This window comes from Bos indicus, chromosome 7 (assembly GCF_029378745.1).
Source record: "Bos indicus isolate NIAB-ARS_2022 breed Sahiwal x Tharparkar chromosome 7, NIAB-ARS_B.indTharparkar_mat_pri_1.0, whole genome shotgun sequence".
In the NCBI taxonomy this organism is placed as follows: domain Eukaryota; kingdom Metazoa; phylum Chordata; class Mammalia; order Artiodactyla; family Bovidae; genus Bos; species Bos indicus.
Window position 1 is genome coordinate 43,853,859 of NC_091766.1, and position 22,417 is coordinate 43,876,275.

At 60.0% G+C, this 22,417-nt stretch overlaps 1 protein-coding gene and 1 long non-coding RNA gene across 6 annotated transcripts; one reads left to right on the forward strand and one right to left on the reverse strand.

Annotated features, from left to right (window-relative positions):
- LOC139184151 (uncharacterized) lies at positions 1 to 1,858 on the forward strand. Of its 2 annotated transcripts, none has more exons than XR_011567666.1 (3): positions 1 to 610; positions 778 to 886; positions 1,089 to 1,858. It is a non-coding gene; the product is annotated as an uncharacterized lncRNA (long non-coding RNA). The 2 variants fall into 2 exon arrangements; XR_011567667.1 differs by having other exon boundaries at positions 1 to 605.
- Positions 1,859 to 1,993: 135 nt separating this feature from the next.
- REXO1 (RNA exonuclease 1 homolog) lies at positions 1,994 to 21,259 on the reverse strand. 4 transcript variants are annotated; one of them, XM_019964890.2, is made up of 16 exons: positions 20,988 to 21,254; positions 10,224 to 11,938; positions 9,354 to 9,458; positions 8,305 to 8,515; positions 6,524 to 6,687; positions 6,279 to 6,410; positions 6,078 to 6,201; positions 5,467 to 5,580; positions 5,220 to 5,357; positions 4,953 to 5,066; positions 4,316 to 4,389; positions 4,009 to 4,119; positions 3,485 to 3,600; positions 3,230 to 3,368; positions 2,967 to 3,087; positions 1,994 to 2,882 (listed from the first exon to the last, which is right to left on the reverse strand). In XM_019964890.2, the coding sequence occupies exons 1-16, from the start codon at positions 21,142 to 21,144 to the stop codon at positions 2,794 to 2,796; spliced, it is 3,624 nt and encodes a 1,207-aa protein (XP_019820449.2). In that variant the 5' UTR covers positions 21,145 to 21,254; the 3' UTR covers positions 1,994 to 2,793. The 4 variants fall into 4 exon arrangements, 1 of the variants encoding a protein (XP_019820449.2); XR_011567665.1 differs by lacking the exons at positions 1,994 to 2,882; positions 3,485 to 3,600 and having other exon boundaries at positions 20,988 to 21,258; XR_002181117.2 differs by lacking the exons at positions 1,994 to 2,882; positions 2,967 to 3,087 and having other exon boundaries at positions 3,269 to 3,368; positions 4,316 to 4,486; positions 20,988 to 21,259.
- Between the last annotated feature and the right edge of the window lie 1,158 nt (positions 21,260 to 22,417).

Consider the following 22,417-nt stretch of genomic DNA (forward strand, 5'->3'; position numbering starts at 1 on the left):
GGAAATGGCAACCCACACCAGTGTTCTTGCCTGGAGAATCCCAGGGATGGCGGAGCCTGGTGGGCTGCTGTCTATGAGGTCGCACAGAGTTGGACACGACTGAAGCGACTTAGCAGCACGATGGAGCTGAAGTTCCAATACTTTGGCCACTTGATGTGAAAAACTGACTCATTGGAAAAGACCCTGATGCTAGGAAATATTGGAGGCAGGAGGAGAAGGGGATGATAGAGGATGAGATGGTTGGATGGCATCACTGACTTAATGGATATGAGTTTGAGCAAGCTGCAAGAGATGGTAAAGGACAGGGAAGCTTGGTGTGCTGCAGTCCACGTGGTCACAAAGAGTCAGATGGGTCAGAAGTCAAAGTCTTCTCCAGTACCGCTTTTCAAATGCATCAATTCTTCAGGACTTAGCCTTTATGGTTGAACTCTCACATCCATGCATGACTACTGGAAAAACCATAGCTTTGACTATATGGACCTCTGTCAGCAAAGTGATGTTTCTGTTTTACATTCTGTCTAGGTTTGTCATTTACAACAAACTGTGGTCGCAAAGGACACGGGGGCAAGTCCTTTAGTGGTGGAATCTTGTAAAGCTTGCACTCGGTGAGGTGGGTTGGACCTGGTTGAAGCTGGGTGGGCCCACAGGGTTGGGGAGAGGCTAGAGGTAGAGGAAGGATGCTGGGGTGTTAGATAATCAGGAATTGAGTCTGAGCCATGGGCCTGGGTTCTCTTTCATTCATCCCATTTCAATTCAATGAGCATCTCCTATGCATAGGTAGAGTGTTGGGCGTCTGGCTGGGGAAGGCTGTTAGAACCACTGAGACCATCCTACCAGGAAGCAGCACGGAGGGTTGCAGCCTGGAGTTTGCCTACCCAGCACTCAGGTAGGGCTCCGGGGGCCTTCCTGGAGGGGGCAGGGGTGTGAGGCAGCGATGAGGTTTGGGCAGCATTCAGGCCAGAGGTGGGGTACTTGGATCAGGGTGGGGCAGTGTGTGCGGGGCACTACTAAAGGTAGGGTCCTCTTAGGAGGGGCAAGTTTGAGGGTTCAGGGGAGGTGATTAAGCTGTTTTTCATATTCTTTTAAAGAACCTTCTGAAGAACAGAAATTAGGAAGGTACTTCCCAGCTTTGGAGTCAGTCGCTCCCTCTGGCCAGCTGTGACTGAACAGGCCAAATGTACCTGCCTGTCCTGCCTTCCAAACTGATGTTGGGTGAATGAATGATGGAGTGGAGACAGAACCCAGAAGCTGACCGCCCCATCAGAGCAGCAGCCTCCACCCCCATTTCTTGGGAAGCCCTGCACATTGAGCAGCATCCTGCTCTTCCAGCCCCATCCAGGGCTTACTGAGAAACACCCTGGGGAGGGGCTTGGACAAATTGCTCCAACAGCCTCCGAGACACCACCACCAGGCGTGCACCTATGCAGAGGGCATTTGGTATTCAGCACCCCCCTTCCCACATGGTGACAAAAGGGAGTTTCCCAAGCAGGCAGATCTGGTTTGCAAAAGCTCTTCTGCCTCTGTGAACCAGCAGTTTTGGCAAGCTGAAAGCTTTCGTCCCACCCCCAACTTGACCCCCTCCCCTGCATCCGAAAGCCCCTCCCCCAGCTGCCCAAGGCTTCCCTGGGGTACTCGTGCTCTGGGGAGGGGGAGAGGGATGGAACCCACACAGCAATGTCCTTCGGAGACATGCTTGCATCCTGTATTTAGAAAACCACTCCTTGTTCAAAAAAAGGGGGGGAAAGTCAATAGGTCACTAGAACATGGGTCATAATGGGTCCCAGAGGGTCAGGATGGCCAGTGGCTGGTGGCAGGGGCCTGACTCTTGGCTGCTGGCTGTAATCACCAGCACTGGGAAGGGTCTGGAAACATGGGGCCCTGGGTCCACGAGGGAGAGCAAGGTCCTGACACCCGCCCCCAACTAGGGGTGAGTGACCTCCACTGTGCATGGAGAGCCACACCTGGCACCAAGAACACGACATGTCACAAGCTCTAAAATCCATACAAACATTTATTCTGCCCCTGCCTGGGGGTGGGGAGGGGATCTTGGAAGGGGGTGCTGTGGGGCTTTACAGAGAGCCCCCAGGGGAGGGCGGCGCTCTGGCGGGAGGACAGTGTCCAGAGGCCAGTAGGCCCTAGGGTTTCCAGAAGGCGAGGTCTGGGGGGCTGATGGAGGCGCTGGATTGGTTACCAGAAGCCCCAGGGTCCAGGTAGGTTGGGGAGGCCAGATCCCACTGTCCAGGCCCAGGCTAGGTGGAACTCCCAGGTCCTGGTGGCCTTTGGGGCGCCAGCTGCACTCCCAGCTCCACCCCCACCCCCCAGGAGGGAAGGCAGCACCGGGGTCTTGCACCTCCGGGTGGGGAAGACAACTGTCAAGTCATCAGGTTTAAATTCAAAATAATAAAAATAACAATACAAAATAAAAAGACAAACCCCTGTCACAAACAAACCCTTGACAAGCCTGCCACCCCCGCACCCTCCACCCACAAGAAGGGGCACCAGCAGGGCCTGTGGGGGTGGCAAGCCGGCCCCGCCCGTTGAGTCAGCAGCAGTCTGAGGACAGAGGTCAGGGGCAGAGGCGGGGACGGGCAGGGGCGCGGAGGGGCTCAGGGCTCCAGGGTCGGTCTCGGCGCTGGGCTCTCTGCCGCCAGCTCATCTGGTTCTCTCGGTTTTCTGTGTCTCGGCGACGTGGACAGGGTTAGCTCTCGAGATTTATTGCACTGTTTTGGAAGAGGCCTGGGGTAGAGGACGGGCCGGGGCTGTGGGAGAGGCGAGCGGGCAGGCAGGCGGCGGTCACCGCTTGGTCTTGGCGTCTTCTCGGATCTTCCAGATCACCAGGTGCATGCAGGCACTGGCATCCTCGCTGGAGCTGTGCCCGTCCACTGCAGGCAAATGGGTGTCAGAGCCGGGAACCTGCAGCCCCCATATCCCCCAAGGCTCCCACGTGCCTGTGCCCCAGCACTCACCATTGTCCTGGATGATCTGTCTGAGGTAGTCGGCCATGAGATTCCGCAGGGAGCGCTTGTAGGGGAGGCCCAGGCGATGTGGGAATAACACAGACGTGTCCACCACGGTGCTGTGGATGACCTGCAGGCAGGTGGGCGGGCGGTCAGGGAGGGTCCCAGAGGGCACGCCGGGGCCTGGCCTCAGATTCCACAGCTCCCTCCCTAGATTGAGAACAATGGGCCCCAGCCGCCTTCTGGGAACCAGGATGGAGGGGACAGGGTACCTTCAAGGCCAGCAGGTCGCTCTCCAGACTGTGACCGATGAGGACGGTGTCTGAGCTGAACATGCTAAGCAACACGGCCTGGACATCCCGGAGCGAGATGCTCGTGTCTGCAAGGTCAGCCTCAGTCACTCCTGAAAACCTGGGTGGGAGGAAGGAGGCATTATGGAGCTGGGAGGCCCCAACCTGGGGCCGGGCGGGGACTCGGCTGCAGGCAGGGGGTTGGGCCGTGGTGGGGAATGGGCAGAGGACGCGCACCTAGTGTTATAGTCGACAATCTCGTTGTCTGGCCTGACAAAGGTGTCATACACAACCTGGAGGTCCGTGTCCACCACTGTGACGCGCGTCAGCTCCAGGCCATACGTGGTGTAGGACTGTGGGGCCAAGGGACACGCCTCAGACGGAGGGTCCCGACAGCCCTTCCCGCTCCACAGCCCAGGGTCCCTGAGCCCCATACGTGGCAACTCAGGCCCTACTTTTAGATACAGAACCCATGCCAGAGGCCTTCCAGGGGCTTCTCTGGGGGGTCAGAGGAAGATAAGAACATGGGTGCCCTCCCCGCGCCAAAGCTGAGCCAGGGGCTGTGTTGTGCACCAGGCCCTCAGGCTCAGGTGCTGGCCAGGCTGTGACATGAGCTCGGGGGAGAGGTGGACTCACTGCCAGACACCCTCTTCTTCTGACGCCAGCACAGCCTGAGGTTCTGCAAGAGGGACTGGGAAGCCCCTCCCAGGCAGCAAGCTCCCTGACGGCTGAGGAAGTTCAGGGTAGCCGGGCCCACTCACCATCTCACAGTCGAGGGCGTAGACTCCTGGATGCGCATCTCCTGAAAGCTCTTTCTCAAAAGTCTTCACAAACCCTTCCAAGTTTTCCTTCCGGCCATCCTGCACATGTTGCTTGGGGTGGAAGGAAGGGAAGATCAGGTTGTGGACTCGGAAGGGCAAGGCTGGGCTCAGGGGCTGGGCTGTGCTGGCAGCAGTCACGGACTGTCCTTTACCCAAGGTCCCCACACCAGGCGGGAAAATCAAGGACAGGAAAAGGGAGGCTTGGGGCCAGTGCTCCCCAGGACAAGGAATGACCCAGGACACTTACCTTGGCGACCTGACAGCCGGTAGAGCCTATGGCAGCTGAGCAGCATGTATACTGAGTCTCCCAGCCACCGGCCACTATAAACAGATGCGGTCAAGCAGGTCCACCCAATGCTCCGGCCCAGTCTAGAACACTCGGTCTGCCTGGTGGGCAGGGGCTTCCCAGGCCCCTTCCCTAGGGGAGCGCCAGGCCCAACCAGGGCGTGAGGGGCAGAGACACCTGGCAGACCCCATCCCACCCTCACCCAGCACTAGTTCTCCTCACTAGGCAGTGAGGACGAGCTTGGTGTGGCCCCAGGGAGGCTTGCCCACCCAGAGAGGGTCTTGGGCAGCCAGCGGGCAGAACTTAAGGAGCCCTGTATGTGCCCGTGAGTGGGAAATGGCCACACTGACGACAAAAGGAAGCAAGCAGCCACAAGACAGGATGAAGCCTTGGTTCCCTTGGGCTAAACTGCCCCTGTTCTTCAAAGGCAACAGGGGTGGAAAGGGCACCCGGTGGGTGGGGCCGGAAACCTTCCTTTTATGAATGCTGTCACGGGAAGCCCTTTGTATTATTTTTACCATAAAAACCCACAGTGGAAAAAAAGTTACAAACAATCAGAGCAGGTGGCCAGCCCAGCCCAGCCCGGCAGGGGTCTCACCTCGGTTCCGGCGGAGCCGCCCCCAGTGGTAGTAACACTCCTCCTCACGCACGCAGCGGCCAGAGGAGGACACGAGGTACTCAGCGCCGCAGCGGCAGCAGATCCTGCAGGAGGCTACCGGGTGGGGGGGTGGGGGTGGGGTGCATCAGGCCAGCCTGCCTGGCCCTAAACTCTGTGTCCATACCCATTGGCTGGAACACTCCCTGTCCCCAGACGGCCCCCTCCCCAGCCCCCCGACCCCAGGGCGATGGTGCAAGAAGTACTCACAGTCCTTGGGTTTCTTCTCCTCGGCTGTGAAGATGACGGCGCCACCAGGCTTCTCGGGGTGCGGGAAGGGGTAGCCATTCTCCTTGAGCTGGCCCTCCGTGAGCAGGTACTCCTTGAGGCGGCTGTACAGGGCAGCCCCTGGGGACACGAGAAAGGTGGTCAGCCCACGGCCACACTGGGGCCACACTAGGGCCCTGGGAAAGAGGGCTGAGAGCTGCCGGGGAAGCCCTGCAGGAGTCAGGCTCACCTTTCAGATCCTCCACACGGGGGCTGCTAGGGCGGCTGAGCGAAAAGCTGGTCCTGGCAGCCAACTTGCCCCCCAGCACCACTTCATGGGACACCACCCTCCGGCCGCTGGTTTCTGGAAGAGGGTAGTGAACACAGTTCAGCCTGAGTCCTTCCAAGTGCTCCGCTCCCCAAAGAAGGGAACAGCCTGACCTCCTGTGACCTTAACTCTTTGGGGACCAGTAGGCTGCCTGGAAGCCTCTTCCCCTCCCCGGGGTCTTCCCCGCTCAGAAGGGAAGGGCAAGACCTCTACATGGGAGGAGGAGGGGGCTGGCCTGCGGCAGACAAAGTGCAGAAGGCGCTAATGCATCCCTTAAGAAGCTTAGAAGTACCCTCCTGCCTCAAGCTTTTGAAGAGCCCCCCCACCCCCCCGCCCCCCGCCATTAGCAGCGGCCCCACAGCTCACTGAGAAGGACAGTTAACAGTGAGAGGAGGCTCTTTTGAGGGCGCAGGGCCAACGTTATCCTCCACAGGGGCCAGACAACCGGGCACGGCAGAGCCTCTGTCTGACAGCCTCCTGACGGGAGGGGGGCTGCTAAAGGCCGAGGCCTGGGTCTTTTGGACATGACTTACTGTTGAGACCAGCTCCGGCACCCGGTCCCAGGCCGCGCAGCTTCTTGAGGGTGTTCACAGCCACGTTCAGGTAGATGTTCTTGCTGGGGCTGCGGTCGTAGGCTACCTTCTCCTCGTTGAGCGCCTGTGGGAGGACATGGACTCAGCCCCACTCGGCCCCGCCTCCCATCATCCCCCAACTCTCCCACCCTCACCACGCACCTTCTCTATGGCTTCCTGGTTAGAAGAGCAAAACTTGAGGCACTCTTCAATAAACAGGTTGAGATACCGCTGGCGGATGACAGTAGGGACTTTGCCCCCGAACTCTTTTGGGATAATGGGCTTCTTTAAACTCTAGAGAAAGAGACCAGCAGAGGGTGGCAGGCTTGCTCCCACCTGGCCCTGGCCTGGCCCAGCTCAGGGTCGACTCAGTTAAAGGGAGACAGCAGGCAGTACTGAGTGCTCACCTGTAAGGACGGGCTGTGTGCCACACGCTTCGGGGCCATGGTGGTGGTGGTCTTGGACGCCATGCCCGACAATGTGCGCGTCTTCAAGGGCTGGCTGCCTGGCTCGGGGCCGCTGGGGGGCTGGCTGCTGCTGGCCGAGAGGGTCCTCTTGGCGCCTGTGGGGGCTGTGGGGGGACAGGGGCCATGAGAGCAGGAGGAGAGCACGCCCATCACCGAGCTGCAAAGCACCAGGCGGCCGCGGCCGTGGAGCGCCAGCAGGACATGCATCTGGGAGCACAGAGGGAGGGTCCGGGGTCGGGCCCGAGGGCTGTGAAATGACATCAGGCTCTATTGGCTTTCAGGTAAGTCCATCGAGGGGGTGGGGGCGAAAATGGGGCTTCAGAGGCCAGCTCAGGCAAGGTCACCGCCAGGGTGGTGCGGCGAGTGGTGGGGGGTGCAGGGAGCCTCTGCCACATGTTCCGGCCCCCGACTCCAAGGCATGGAAGTGTGAGGGACGAAAGGCCCTGGCTCCCGGGTTGAGCACCAGAGCATGCGGGTTGCCCCCGGCCCGCTCATTGTGACCAGCCGGCTGTCTGCAGCCACCCCAGTGTTCTGCCGCTCCCCTTGATGAGGTCACAAACCAGACAGAGGAGGGGGCCACCAGCAGGGCTGTCTCCAAGGGCCCCAGGCGGAGCAGCAGCTGGCAGTGAGGCTGGGGAAGGGGCATGGGGACAGAGTGAGATCACCAAGGAGTGGACAGAGCGGTGACCCAAGCCTGCCCACAACAGGCTCAGCCATGAGGGAGGTGAGCTGGCCACCAGCCTCGTTTCTAAGGATGCACACTTCTCAGTGACAGGAACGCTTTCAGGGTTATGTAGAGTAGGAGGCATCGGCAGGAAAGTACTCCTGAGGCTTGGGGAAACCGCCCTGCCGCCACAGTGCAGGCAGTGACACCACCACAGAACTGTCCTAAGTCAATGGAGATGACCAGACAGCCAAGAGTAAGGTTAGGCTTCTGAATGTGCGCCTCAGGGCCACGGTTCAATGCTCTCTCCCTTCCTGTCCCCTCATGGCCTGCTGGAGATGGACTGCATGGTCGCTGGGAGCTGCACCTCAGGCACCCTGAGGGGAGGGCCAGGAACGCCGAGGGCTTCTCCTATGGGAGGCTCTAGCACCAGGAAACCTAAAGAGCCTTCAGAAACCTGGAGCTGTCTCCTCGAGGGGTTTGGAAGCAGCAGCAAGGACACCCAGGGAGTTAGTCAGACAGCAGGGTCTCCCACCCAGGGAAGCCCAGTTCTCTGCATCTGGATGAGCCTTCAGGGGCTGCACAGCCCTGCTCCCTTTGTACGCCTAAGCCCCATGCTTATAGCACCATTGAGGTGTAACAACTTTAAGACAAGCCCAAGTTAGAGGACAGTGGCCTCAGGGTAGGAGGGGAGGAAACTCAGGCCCAACCCCTACCCCAGATCCACTGGTTTGACTGGAGGGTTGAGGGCCTCCAGAGCCACCCCCTCATTAACACCTTGTAAGGTACCACACCTGGGTGGGAGCCTCCTAGACCCAGCCGGCAGGGGAGGCATGGAGAGTCACTCTCAGTCTGGGGACAGACAGGGAAGAGAGGAAGCCACCCTCGGACTCCCCAGGATAGCCCCGCCAGGCACCTCCCACTAGCATCGGGGCTGCTTCACAGGTAAGCATAGACATCCAGCCAGCACCGCTCAAGGCCACAGCCCCCGGCAGAGCAGGAGCCAGGCCGGGGCTCTCCCTGCTGGTGGCAGCATTCCCCAGCCTCTGGGACCCACCTGCAGCCAGGAGGGGGTTGGGGACATGGGCGATCCTCCGCTTCTCTCCTGGGGCCGAGATGTGGACAGAGCTTGGCTTCTCACCCAGCTGCTGGGCGGCCTGGAGCCAGCCGGCTGACTCCCTCTGTGCCTGCTGAGCCCGTCGGTAGCACACCTCCTGGGCGGTCGGGGGCCGGGCAGGGGGTGCAGGGCCTCTCCTAGTGGGCTCCACCTAGGTGAAGAATTCCAAGTCCAGGACGCTCTGGATCAGAGGCCAGAACAGGCCTTCCAGGGCATCAGGACAGAGGTAGCACTGCAGGATGGGGCAGGCCAGCCCAGGGACCTTCTCCTGGGCGGGCAGGTGCCCTGGAGGGAAGCAGCTGGCCTTCATCTGAGTCTGCTGACCGCCTGGACAGAACCAGCTGGGTTTCCTCCCAAGTGTGCTCATACCCAGGCAGGAACCAGCTGGGCACTTCAGCACTCAAATTCACCATGACGCTCCACTCTCCCCAGCCCCATCCGGCCCTGCCCTGCTGGCTTCTGTGTGCCCAGTCCCCTCAGCCCTTCTGTAGGCACAGGCTGTGTGTTCCCACCCACCCGTTAGATTATATCCTGCTCGATCCAATCTTCTCTGAACGGTACTTTCAAAATGCCCAGCAGGGTGCAGAGGGACTGATGAGTGGATCACCTCCATTTTTCTCTTCTGCCCCAGCCTTCCGAGTGCTGGCTCACTGACTAGCCCCACGGTGACTGACAACTGATCCTGTCTGTACACTACAAGGGAAGAACCCTAGGCTCAGAGATGTGGCAGCACTTGCCCAGGATCACAGACCACCTCCGAACTGGGGCTGGGCAGTGTGACCCTGCTGGAGGGCTGCCCTCACCTGGCTCACCATGCTCGGGGCTTTGCCCCCCAGCACTAAGCACACCTTGATGACCGGATATGGATCCTAAGAACTGCTCTGCAGGACACGAGCAGAGCCAGAGGCCCCAGCAGCAAGGGAGCGTGAGGAGGCCCTGCCTCTGTAGATGGGTGCCCATTCCTTCAGGACCCAGAGGCAGACACTTACCTCCTTGCCTTGCTTGGAGAGGTGAGAAATCCTCCTCTTCTGCCCAGGAAACAGTGTGGTCAGGCCTGAATGCCCCTTGTCCTCAGTCTTCTCCTCCTTAGAGGGCTGAGACACAGATCTGTCCCTCAGCGAGCCCACCCCACATCAGCCACAGCTCTTCCACTCGTCCTGGCCTGGGGTACACCCAGGCCTGAGACAGGAGCAGATGGGAAGACACTAACTGGCTGCCCGGCTGGAGAAGGGGTTTCAGGGTTCTCACCTCCCCCCAGAACGTGCACAGGCCCTGCCTCCAGGTGAGGACACAGACTTGGCACCTTGGGCCCACCTCTCAAGGTCCCCAGAGGGTGAGTTCTGCAGACCACCCAGCCCACACTTCCGCCCACCCAGCACAGGGACCGGTGCAGGTTCACAATTGTGGGAATGAAGAAAGAAATGAGAAAAGCAGAGGGCCAGGAACAGGGATGGGCACTAAGGAAGGGGGAGCAGGGGGTGGGGCAAGGGTCCCACTAGGGATGCCCCTGCAGCTGCAGGTTGCCTGTGGGACTGGCTGTGCCAGCTTTGTTCAGAGCAAAGGTCCCTCTGGTGGTGAGGTGGGGACACTGCAGCAGGAAACCAGAAAGGTGGAGGCTGGCTGAGTTTGGGGGTCTGACAGGGAGGAGAGGGGAAAGGAGGGGAATGGGGGCTGCAAGGAATAGGGAAGCGGTGAGAGAGGTAGGGAATAAGCAGGATCAGGAGCGGGCAAGTGGTAGCCATCCAGGGGTCTGAATTATGAATGAGTTGCGAGGCTGGTGCTGAGAAAGCCATCTCCACTGGGTGCCGGGACTCTGGTCACAGGGGAGTCAGGGAGGTGCCTGGCTTGCCTGCCCTCACCTGCCGGGCCAGGCGGCCCTTGTCCTCAGTCTTGACAGCCGTTGACTCGTTGAAGATGCGCAGGCACTCCTCCATGGGGTCAGAGTCAAAGTCAACCTCCTTCTCCAGGGCTGAGTAGTCCACGTCAGAGCCCGCCCCCGAAGAGGACGAGGAGGAGGGGGGCGGGGAGGCCTTGAGGCGCTTGGGCGGCCCCCGCGCAGCCGACAGGCCCAGGCTGGAGTCCGAGTCTGAGTCCGAGTCCGAGCTGGAGCTGAGGCTGGGGGGAGCGAGAGGCCGGGTGGCCGGCGTCTGGGGCCGCGGGTCCTCGTCCTCACTCTCATCCCCGAAGAGCTCAGCATGGCTCAGGGTCCGCCTGGGCAGCTTGGGGGCGTCCCGGGGGGCGCCCTCGTCCAGCGAGAGGGCCTTCCTCTCTGCCAGCTTCCCTGACAGGGTCTTCCCAGCTATCCTATCTGATGGTTGGCGGGCTGCCCCCTGTGCGGGGCTCAGCAGCGGTCCTGGCCATTCTGGTCGGCCTTTCCCTGAGCTGGCCACCGGAGTGGCTGAAGATGGCTTTTTCTTGGTCCCTTGGGGCCGCTCTGCTTTGTGCCTGGGGCTGCCGGCCTGCGGGCCCCTCCTGTCTGCAGCGGGCTTCTCAGCCGGCCTCCCTCGTGCACCATCCTTACCCTTATCTGTCTTCCGGACACTGTCCTTGTGGCTGGCGGTGGGTGACACCCCACTTTTCTTCTTAGGCCTCCCCTCCTTGGGGCTGCTGCGCTCTGGCGCAGCCCTGGCTGGTGAGCTGGGCTTAGCCAGGGGTGGCCTGCCCGGGCTCCGAGGGGGTGGCCCAAGATCCTCTACGTCACACTGCACCGCCATCTCCTTGGTCTCCCGAAGGCTGCCCTCCTCCAGTTCAGGGCCCTCCCTGGAGCCCGGCTTCCCCGGGGCCTTGCTCTCAGCACCCCCTTGAGCTCTTGGGGGGCTGGTGGTGACAGATTTGTCACCTGGAGCGACAACAGCTTCATCGTCCGAGTCCGAGAACCTGGCGTCGCAGCTGCCAAAGGGGTCACAGGGCTTCTTGGGTGCAGGTGTGTAGGGCTCGCTGCCACGGGAGCTCCGGGGCCGCTTGGGGGCCCTTTCGTCCTTGGTGCTGGCCCTGCTGAGCAGGCGGGCAGAGAAGTTGGACAGGGGGTCATACTCCAGGTCTGTAGACGGCTTAGAGTTGTCCACCACGTACTTGCTGCTGGAGACAGGGCGGCTGTACCGCCGGGGCTGGCCCACGGCCTTGGGGACATACTCCAGGGCGCCGCCACCCCCTCCACCATGGCCCTGAGCCCGGTCTGGCGAGGCCAGTGAATACTTGCAGCCAGGCTCAGCGGTGGCAGCCAGTGGGGTGGGCTGATAGCTGGCATCAGGGCTCAAAAGGCCATGGCCGCTGGGGTTGTAATCGAAGGACAGTGGGAAGGCGTCCCCATCCAGGCTGGTGGCGGGGCAGGCAGCAGGGCCATGAGGTGCCAGGACGGGGGCCTCGGCTGAACCGCACTCCCGGGCCGTCTCCAGGAGCTCCTGGTAGCGCCTCTGCTCCAGCTCCACCTCAGAGCGCACGGCCTCGATGGCCTGGTTGACCAGCTCCAGCTCCAGGATGTCTGAGCGGGAATCAATGCCTCTGCCCAGGGCGCCATTCTCCCTCTGTGCAGGGGGCTTGGGCAGCTCAGGGTTGTACGGGTCATAACCAAGCCCTGAAACGGAGAGGAGAAACAGCCATGAGCAGGCTGGTGCAGCAGCGGCCACCTGAGCCGGTGACCAGCCACTGCCTAATCCCAGGCCTTGACCCTTGGGGCCAGCAGGGAAGAGCAGAGAACCAGCCTTTCAGAACCTGCCAGGGCCAGGTCTACAGCTGACTGCACAGAAGCTCTGGAAGCAAATCAAGGGTCCTGGAGGGTTCCTCTGTGCAGGTCCTGCCACCAAGTGGGGTGTGGGGCACAGAGCCTGGGGTCTTCCTGACCTGGAACATGGATGGTGAAGTCTGGGGAACTGGGCAAGGGTGGGCTTTCCACATGGCTCAGCCCACACTTAAGCCATACCACACAGCTCCCTGAAGCCAGGGGGGCAGGAGGACACTGGCAGAAGGCCGGATAGCCAGCCAGCCAGGGCCAAAAGCACAGGGCACAGAGCCGTCTGACTTGGGGGCAGGGAGCAGAAGGTGGGCCCGACACAACCCACCCAGAGCAGCGGGCAGACATGCACAGCCCTGCCTGGTGACTGTGCCTTTAAGGCTCTGTCCTCCCACAAGCTTTCTCGCCCACAAAAAAATCCACCGGTGGCGCATATACCAGTGAGGACATGGAAAGTCCTGAAGTGTCGACTGTGAGGAGGTGGCAGCTGGGTGTACGCAGAACATGGCAAACTTCACAGGGGAAGCAAGGCATACTGTCCCCAGAACGATGCCCAAGTTTAAGATGTAGAGACAACGCGTGACATTGGGGAAGCACAGTGGGGTGGACGACAGGGCGGGCATGGGACACACTCATGTCTGCATCGGAACAGGGGTGGCGGGGCAGCTGGCGGGCAAGTGGCTGCTGTTACTGACCCGCCTCCAGGGTACATTACACAGGAACAGCCGAGCACCACACAAGCTGGCAGGGACCTCACAGAAGACTCCCTTATGGACAAAGGTGCAAAGCTTCTCCGTAAGGTGTGAGCAGGTAAAGCCCAATGCTCCCAGAAGTGAGTAACTAGATTCAATTGTTTCAGAATTTAAAATGGTTTCTGGTTAGAACGTCTCCCGGACACGAGTCTGTGAAACTCTGAAGAAAAAGTGACTTGTTCTGATGCCCTGTGCTTGGCCATGCTCCAGGAGCCTCAGGATGGAACCAACTGTGCCCCCACTCGGGGCCTCTGACCTCCAGAACCGCCAGAGGAAACCCTGTGCTCTTCTAAGGTACCTGGTGAGGAGGGCTCTTACTGTAGAAACCCCAGGAAGCGCAAACACCCTTGAGAGGGGACGCATAGGAGAACTGGCGCTGCTGCAGGACAAGGGTGGGTAGCTGGGCTGCTAGACGACCAGGGGGCCAGGGGTGCAGGTTCCATCACAGACCTACTGTCCAGCTTTTACCCTGGAACCTATTTCTCAAGTGACACTTGAGAGGACGTGTGTGTCTGTGCTTCAGACCACCCCAGACACACCCAGCCTGCAGGTTATAGACAGGGTGGCAAAACCAAGTCGCACAGGCCACAGCGGGACTGGGTGCTGGTGACTGGTCAGAACACACAGGCACTTGCCCCTCTGCCCCAGAAGAGGTTCAGGAGGAAGCGACCATCCAGAGGTCCAGAAACCCCCAAGGGCAGGATCCAGGACCCTCCCCACAGCTGACCCTAACCCACAGCGGGCCCACAGGCACTACCACAGACCCACCCCAGCCACTTGCGGCCCATGCGAACAGAAAAGCCAGTGCTCTCTCCTCTCCTCGAAGTCTTGGTTGCCCAGCAGAGTGGAGGGCCTAGAACACAACCTGGGGGGCACTGACAGGGCATGTCAGCAAGCGGTGGACTGGGTCCTGCAAGTCTTGGGGGACCTCCAGCCCCAACCCCCCTCACTCCCTGACCTCCCTCCTCCTGAGGCTGAGATGGCTCCCAGTAGCAGGGCTCATCTGGGGGAAATGCCCCTCACCCCGGAGGGAGTGGGGTTCTAATGGATGGAGGTCCTCCCCACTCTGACCAGCTCTGGAACATGTGGCAATGTGCCCCAGCAACACAGAAACCCCCCGGAGTGCCTCATGCCCTTCTCATGCCAGAGTTCAGACCTCTGCACTTCACGGTGTGACAGGAATCCCATCACAAGCAGGCCTGCACTTGGGAAGCAAGGAGAGGAAGGAGGTGCCCAAAGGGCCAGGCCACAAGTAAGGAAGAGGGTGGCAGGCTGCCAAGGCCCCAGGGGGCCCGCTGGGCACCCTGATGGGGAGAGGAGCTCCTGCTCTCTGATGAAGGCCTGCTCTAGCATCAGAGGGCTTTCTGAGGGCAGTACTCCCTCCACTTCCTGCAGCCTCCACGGCCCAACACTCAGACTCTGAAGAGAGTAAACCCCTGGCCAGGCCCAGCCCCCGAGATCTGGGCATCCCAGAGCCCTGCCGAGGTGGGATGTTTCAGTACCAGGGAGGCTCCCTCTCCACACCCCACCATGCTAAATTGAAAAAAAGAAAAGAAACATCCCCAGAAGAAAGCAGAGGGTCTAGGTCAAGACCCTCCCCTCTAAGCCTCAGCGTCCCTGAGGTGACACAAGGCTGCAGGTCTAGGCACATCAACCACACAGCTGCTGGGGCTCGGCCGCAGCCCCTGCAGCTCAGAAGTGTGTGGGGCCCAGAGTTTGACCCCCATGCTCCTGCTGAAGCTTCTGGAGGCCTCTAGGGGGAGGCAGGTAGATGGAGAAGGCATTTGTGATGCTACCTAGCCCCCACCCCACCCTGCCTCAAGGGACCAGCCCTCAGGGGACCAGGAGGAACTGGAGAAACCAAGCGACAGGTGACCCTCAAGAGGTGGAGAGGGGCCGCGGCGCCGCAGAAGCACCTTCCCGTTAACAGGGAGTTAATCTGGCTGGAAGCCAACGGGCGCTCCTTCGGGGTTTGTACCAGGGAAGAATGCCTTTGGTAAACAAGACTAATTGGCTGTTTTTCAGCAAGGGGTCGACTCTCAAGCTGACTGGGAAACCTCCTGGAAGGCCTGGCTGCCGGGGTTACACTCTCAGGAGAAGTTCCTGCCCCAGACCCAGGGCAAGAAATGGGCTGGCAAGCAGGGCCACCACGGAAGAGACACCCTAGGGAGGCCCCTGGCAGCTCCTGGGCTGTCCCCGTGCCCGGTCTTTGTGTGCCAGCCCCCTCCTGGTCTGGCACCCGAGGCCGCTCTCCCCGTGACCTGGTCCCAACATGCCCTGGTCACCAGCTCCAGGTGGCCAGGTATCCAGCATGGCAAAGCCCAGGCCAGCTGTCCCATCTCCAGCCAGGAACACACACGGCCACAGTGCTCAGGGAACAGATCACCCAGAGCTCACTTTGGGTGGAAGGACAGTGTGGGGTGGCAGCTGCCCCAATACCTCTGAGCCCTGTCCTCTGCTCCCCCCTACCACCCTCAATTGAGGAAACACTCTGAAGACAACTGGCCCGCAGCTCCAGCTGCAAGTGCAGTTAATGAGCAGACAAGTGGGCAGGAAGGCCTCACTGGGAGGCACGGGCCCCAACCCAATCGACTCTAACTCTGAGGCCTTCCCCTTTAATCCTCACGCCCATCCTGCCTGCTTTGGCCTCCCTCACAGAGGAGGCTGGGACTGGGGCAGTGCCATACCCCAAAACCCTGGCTTCCCTCCCCAGACCAGAAGACCCAGTGCCACCTGATTCTCTACGGTCCAAAGGACTCTCCACCACCCCACCTTCCCCTTACGCCTCTGCCCCCCATCAACAGACGATATGCACATGGCAGTGCCACCCCCTACTTTGTGCCCTGGTTAGACAACAGTGGGGACTCTTTCGCCTCAGGGGATGGTCACAACCCAAGGGGGCAGGCCAGGGGGTCAGGAAGGGACAGGCACCATCCCTGCTACATGAGAGATGAGTAGGACAAAAGAACCAGTCAAAGGAGAGCAATGAGGCCCACTCCTTCGGCAGGAAGCTGCCCAGGCGGCAGAAGCCTCGAAGGCAGAGAGAGGACTATCAGCTTCCAGACACCAGGCAAACTCCTATTCATCCCTCAAAAGCCAGCTCAGCAACCACTTGGCTGCGGATACTTGCCCGACATGTTGCAACCACAGGTGCCAATGGCTCGCTCTCCTGGATTCTGGCCCAGATATGTCCTGCTGGACACTCCTTCCCTCCCAGAGGATCTACAGATGAGTACTGAATTCAGACAGACCCGAAGAGCCCTAGAGGATGCCAGAGCCAGCTCCAGATTTCACAGCTGACTCAGAGGCTGGGTGGACCATGCCTGTGTATCTGTGCCGAGCTCACAGCTAAGATGGCCAAGCCGCCCTCCCCGCCACCCCCCCCCACCCCCCCCCCACCACCCTCCACGAGTGCTCAGGTCCGTCAGCCACCCGTCCTGCTCCCTACACTTTTCTGTGCTTCCAACCCTGCCTGCCACCTGTGCAGATCGCTTGGGGCAGGGTCAGCCTTCACAGAAAGCCTCAGCCATGGACCCATCACCCTAAAACGACTGGCACAGTTTTTGCTGTGAGTTAGATCACACTGACAGAAGTCAACCTTCCACACGGGCACGGCTTCGACACCAACAAACCAAGTTCCTGCACAACCACTGTTCAAGTCCAGTGTTCTGGTCATGGGGATTCTGAGGGAGGAGCCGGGGCAGAGGAGGATGGCAAGGCAAGGATACTGCGCAGGACAGCTGGGTGAGACAGGAGAGGCGCACTGCTTATTGAGAGGCCTACCTCAAGACCCCACCTGGCAGAAGGGGTGGCCAAGGCTGAGGCGGTGACACTGAGCAGTGGGAGGCTAGGCTCCTCGCACCATGGAGGACACTGCCCCAACGCCTTCACCTGAGGCTCCACTCCGCCTGCAGGGCTGCAAGCCTGCCATGGGGCTTGTGCCTCCCCTCTGCCGTACACTCTGGGGATGGGGTGCACTCAAGCATCTTGCATAGCCCCTGAGCTCGCCGGGCTGCTGTGCTGTCCTCACTGATCCAACCCTGGCGCTTGGGCTGCTCTGCCTCTCACCTTGGGTCCCGGAGGAGCTGGGGCGGGAGGGGTGGGGGGGGTTGGTGTGGCAATTCTCGGGGTGGTGCTCTCTCAGCAGGCCAAAGCCGGCTCTCTCAGCCCATCCTCAGATACAGAAACAGGCCAGGGCTGGGACACTGTTCAGGCTCCTCCATCTCGTTTGGCAGCACTGACACTTGGAGCTGGACAAGGCCACATGTGTGCAGGGAAAGGGAACTGCCCCGGGCACTGTGAAGTGCTGAGCGGCATCCCTGGACACCCCTTTGCCAGGAGCCCCCTCCATCCTGACAACCACAGATGTGTCCCCAGGAAGGTCAGTGTGAACCCCAGGCAAGACACTGCTTTGCTGACACTAAGCAGAGAACCCTAAAAATGCCAAAAAAACCCCCAGCTCTGGGGGCAGCTGTATCCTTATTCAAATGGCCCAAGCCTGGATCTGGGCAAGAAGGCCAGTCTAGAAAGCTCCCCAGGTGCTTCAAGAGGGGCCACCAGGTGTGGGAACCAGAGGCACAGGGCAGGCCTCACACCTCGCTGGGGTTTCTGCAACCTTGACAGAAGGATCCAGCTCCCCAAAAGGGCAGGGTTACAAGTACAGGAAGGACAGACCATGTCCCAGGCTGGGAGGAGGCACAGAAAGCCCGCTGATGCGGGAGTGGGGACATCACCATTTACAAGACGCATCTCCTTTGACTTTCCAGTGTTCTCCTGTATGTTTAAAATGAACATTACTCCGAGACCAAAAAGAGGCACTCTAAACAGAGATGACTTAGCTGGGATGGGACACTGCCTCTGAAGACAGGGGCTGCACCACCCACTGAACTTAGACTGCCCTCATCCTGTAGTAAGAAAGGGATTCGTGCTGCTCTGAAAAGCCACAGTACCTCTCCTCCACTCCCTCTTCACAGAGAAGTCAAGAACAATGGAACAATGGAACCACCCACCGGATGGCAGTGCAGGCTCCTCCCCTGGGAGGTGGCAAGCCTGGGTCCCGAGCCTGGTGGCCCAGCTCCCTTGGCTGAGCTGCACCTGTGCACACAGCTCCCCAGGATGGGTGGGAAGGTGAGACTGATGACCCGGGTCTTCTCCAGGGTGCTCCTGCCCCCAGGGAACACTGGGTGAAGTCTGGGGACACCTGTGCTTATTAAGACTGGGGGACTCCTGGCATCAAAGAGGTAGGGCCAAGGAGGCTGCTCCATCCTGCACAGAGCCCAGGATATCCCCCCCTACAGCCCCCCATCAGTTTCTGGCATTATTCATGGCTCCACCGTCTCCCGACAAAGTCAGAGGTCCTTGACAGGCCTGACCCAAGACCACACCTGGCGGTAAGCTAGGGAAGCCCTGGAGGTAGTCAAGTACCCGGCCAGACCTTCAGATACACAGGTGACACTGCTCTTTGCTGGGCTTTCTCTCCCAGGAAGGGTAGGAAAGGGTGTGTATGGCTCATTCAGGAAGAGAAAGCACCAAACAGAAGAACACTTCCCTTCTGTCTCTGAGCATGGCCATCAGGGCAGTGGGGAGTCATGCCCTCGTGAATCCCGCTGGCCCCCAGCCCATGGGGAAGGCAGTGAAGGGCTACTGCCCCTTCGGAAGCACACACTTCTCTGGCTACACTCTCCCTTCCCACCTGACTCCTGGCCCTTAGCATCCCTTAAGAAGCAAGGCTTGCTCTCAGGACACCAGACCACAAGGGTCCCCCAGGGGCCCAATGTGAGACCCAGGCGAGCTGGGGCCACCCTGCCTTCCAGCACAAGTCAGGGCTTCCTTCGGCCGGTCTTTGGGAGATTTCAGTGCTCAGGCCCTGCAGAATGGGTGAGGCCCTTCCCCAGGTCTCACTGCTGCCTCTAAGCCTTGGGACACAGCACTGAGCCCACACGTGATGGGCACCCAGGTGCCCAGCAACAGGAAGTGAGGGGGCAAGGGCCTGACCACCCTGATCCGACCCCAAGAGGCACACTTACCAACCATGCGTACACAGGTGCGTAGCTTCCCCTCTCTGGACCCATCTCCTTGTCTGTAAAATTGGGACAATTGTCCCTCCCACCAGTTAAGAGTTATGAATAAAGAGCATGCCTGAGGGTGCACGGGAGTAACTGGGCAACCCCAGCAGAGCATGGGGGTGGGGACCCTGGAGCACAGGAGGGCGGATCTAAGGGCCAGAAAGAATGGGATGGGCCCTACATGGGCCTCAGGGGGCCGGCAGACCAAGGCCGGAGGTGCTGGAACCCCTACATCCTGCCTGTAGGCAGTCAGTACCATCTGCATCCCTGCCCAGCCCACCCTGGCCAAGCATCTGCTCTTGGGCCATGTCAGTCTGCTCACAGGGGGACCCAGACAAAATCTGGCCTGTGGCTGCAGCCTCTCCAAGCCCCACAGGAAGTGTGCCTGTCAAAGTCCAGAGCAAGGGGGAGCTGAAAGGTGCGGGGGGGGGGGGGGGGGGGGGGGGGATTCACACCTGAACCCGTCAAAGAGGAGGAAACAGCATCAAAGAGGTCCCACAGCAAGACGGAGGCTGAGCTGCAGGAAGAGCCCCACCCGCCCCACGAGAGGAGAGGAGAAGAGGACTGCTTGTTCTCACCTGCAAAAGGAAAATGTAGACACACTGGGGTCAGGGGTAGGCAGCTGCACTTTTTCCTGCGGGAAAGCGAAGCAGACAGGACCACATCACCAACGGGTTCTCAAAAATGACACTTTGGGAAACTGGCCATTTGTGATGCAGGAAGACATCAAGAGACCAATGAACTTGGAAGAACACACAAGAGATAAATCAGCGCTCTCAGACGGCTGGAAGTCAACCTGTGGGCCTGCAGACGAGTCACTGCCCAGGGTCTGAGGGAGCCGGCCTGCCCCTAGACATCAGGGGCTCTTTACAGAACATCATGCAGACCGCACCAGCACGTCAAAAGATGGAGCGAGAAAGTGCACCGGGGCAGGGTGGCCCCCAAGGAGCGTCCCACACTCAGGCCTAAAGCTCAGGCACCTGTGGGCACAGCTATCTTCCTTCCTTGAGGGAAAGTTTCCAAGAGCCAGGCCGGTGTCCCACCCAGGTGTGCAGCCTGACCTTGAACGATGGCATGTGGGCGGCTGATGCAAGGCCAATGGACCAAGAAAAATTTAGGGTGGAAATTTGAGACAATTCTTTTCTTCTCCTTTTAGGGGGTGGGGGAAACAGGCCTTCATACTAGCAAGGGTGCTTCTCAAGTAAAAAAGCTCTGAGATGAAGATCTGTGTCTTAAGCAGAGAGAATAACTGAACAAGGCAATCTGGGTCTGATGGAAAGAGGGAGCCAGTCCCCGAGAACAGGGGCTACAACCGGAGCCTGAATTCCCCTGAAAGGAACGACACACATCCTCCCTGTGGACCTTTCCTTGTGATGCCCCTCTTTTTACCCCCGTTCTTCATGTCTCTGCTCAAAGCCTACAGCTCCTAAGAGAAACAGTGCCTGCCTCCTGGCAGCTCTCACCTGAACTCTGTGACATTGACAATCACCACGCAGAGAGACGCGCAGCCTCTGAACGTCCTCTCGGAAGTCTGCCCCCATCCCAACACACACACACACGCAATCAATCAGGTTTGACTCCCTCCCTGACCCTAGTATGACACACAGGGCTCGACACCCAGTCGGTGAGCTCCTAAACAAGACCCTCTCGACTCCGCTGTTGTCAACAGGGGCGGCCACGAGCAGAGGTGCGGCGGAGGAACGAGCGCGGAAGTAAACAATGGCTGCAACCAACACCCCGGGCCGGGGAGGGGGCGGGAACGGTTCCCCCAGCAGGAGTCCCGAGCCTGTTGACCAGTGCTGGCCGCGCTCTTTTCCCGACCCCCACTCGCTTCACGCTCGCGACACCACTAGGAGGGCAGGTCCTCTCGTTTAAGTTTTACAGTCGCGAAAACGCAGGCATAGAGGACCCGAGACCGGCACTAGGCTCTGGGATGGGTGACCCCGGCTTGGAGGGACGTCGCTCGCGAGTGTATAGGGAGAGAGCTGAGCGGGGAACGGGAAACCGAGGAAGCCTGGGCGTTGGGGTCCAACCCTCGACGGGGAACCGAACTCGGAGCGGGCAGGCAGACATTACCTGCTGCGGGGGACACCGCTCCACCTTCGCCGGGCGCGCCCGGGCCCCGGGCCCCGCGGTGCCGGAAGTGGCAGTAGGGCCGCCGGCAGGGTCCCCCGGGCGCCCCAGCCCAATAGGGGCAGTCGATGGCCCGGAAGAAGCCGGTGGAGCGTAGCATGGTCCGTCCGGCGGCGGCGCCCCGGCCCGGAGCCGCCGGGCCCCCGGGCCCCCTCACTGACGCCGCGGTCGCCGCCGCCCGCGCCTCACGGACCCCGCCGCCGCCGCCATCTTGCTCCGAGGTCCCCGGAGGCCCCCGGGATGCTGCCGCAAGGGACCCCGGGAGCGGCTGCCCGAAGTGCGCCTGATCAGAAATGCCTGCTCCCGCGGGACCGAGACGGATCGCAGGCCCCTGGTCTGAGACAGATGGCCCCCAAGGGAGGGATAGAGGACACAGGCTGCCCTGTCTGAGGCCTCAGAGCGCCTCGCTGGCGCCTCCGCCGGGTCCTCTACCAGCAGCAGCGCCATCTTGAGCCCCAGGCCCCTGCGGCGCCAGGGCTGTCCAAGGCGCGCCTGATCCAAAAAAAAAAAAAGCTCCTCACTGCCCCTCTACGGCTTATTTGCATTCAATTTGCGTTTTTTTAGCTTGTCTTCCTAAGGCGCCCTCTGGTGGTCTATTGGAGTTCTGCATATGCATCTCAACGGCACCTGAGTTACCCACCCAGTTCAGGCTGTGAAACTCAACTCCGCCCGGGTTGACTCGCGGTAAGTGCTTCATTTCTCCCACCTGAACACTTGCGGCAGTTAAATATCCAGGTACACCAGAGGAGACCTGTTCCGATTCATTCATCGGTTTACCTAATATTTGAGCACCTACTGTATACCAAGGCCATGCCCCAAAGTATTTTATCCAGTTACCAGATGATGGAAATTTCAGAGGTTTCTGGTTTTTGCCTTTGGTGAATTGTGCTACTGTGAACATGCATATATAGGTATGTGAGCACCAGTTTTGTTTCAGTACTAGTTTTTCAAATGGTGTAAATGTGTTTGTTGCCCGTTTAAAAAGTTGTGAGAGGACTTCGCTGGCGGTCTAGTGGTTAAGACTGCGCTCTCAATGCAGAGGCATGAGTTTGATCCCTGGTCAGGGAACTAAGATCCCAAATGGCTGCACGGTGCAGCCAGGAAAAAAAAAATTGGGGGAAATGTTGCAAGAAAAACTACAATTTCCAGGCTGTCCACCATCTGGCAATTACCAAGGATCCCCCTGAGCAGGGGATAGTCTTTTTAGGTCACCTCCCACTTATAGCCCACTTTTGTCCCTACCTCAGCACCTGGCCCTGCAGACACAGAGGCTTGAGACCCCCTCACCCCCCGGGATCTCTCGTTGTCTCTCCTCCACTGCCAACAGTGGGGTGGGCTCCTGAACAAAGCAAATATCCTCACCCTGGTGGAGG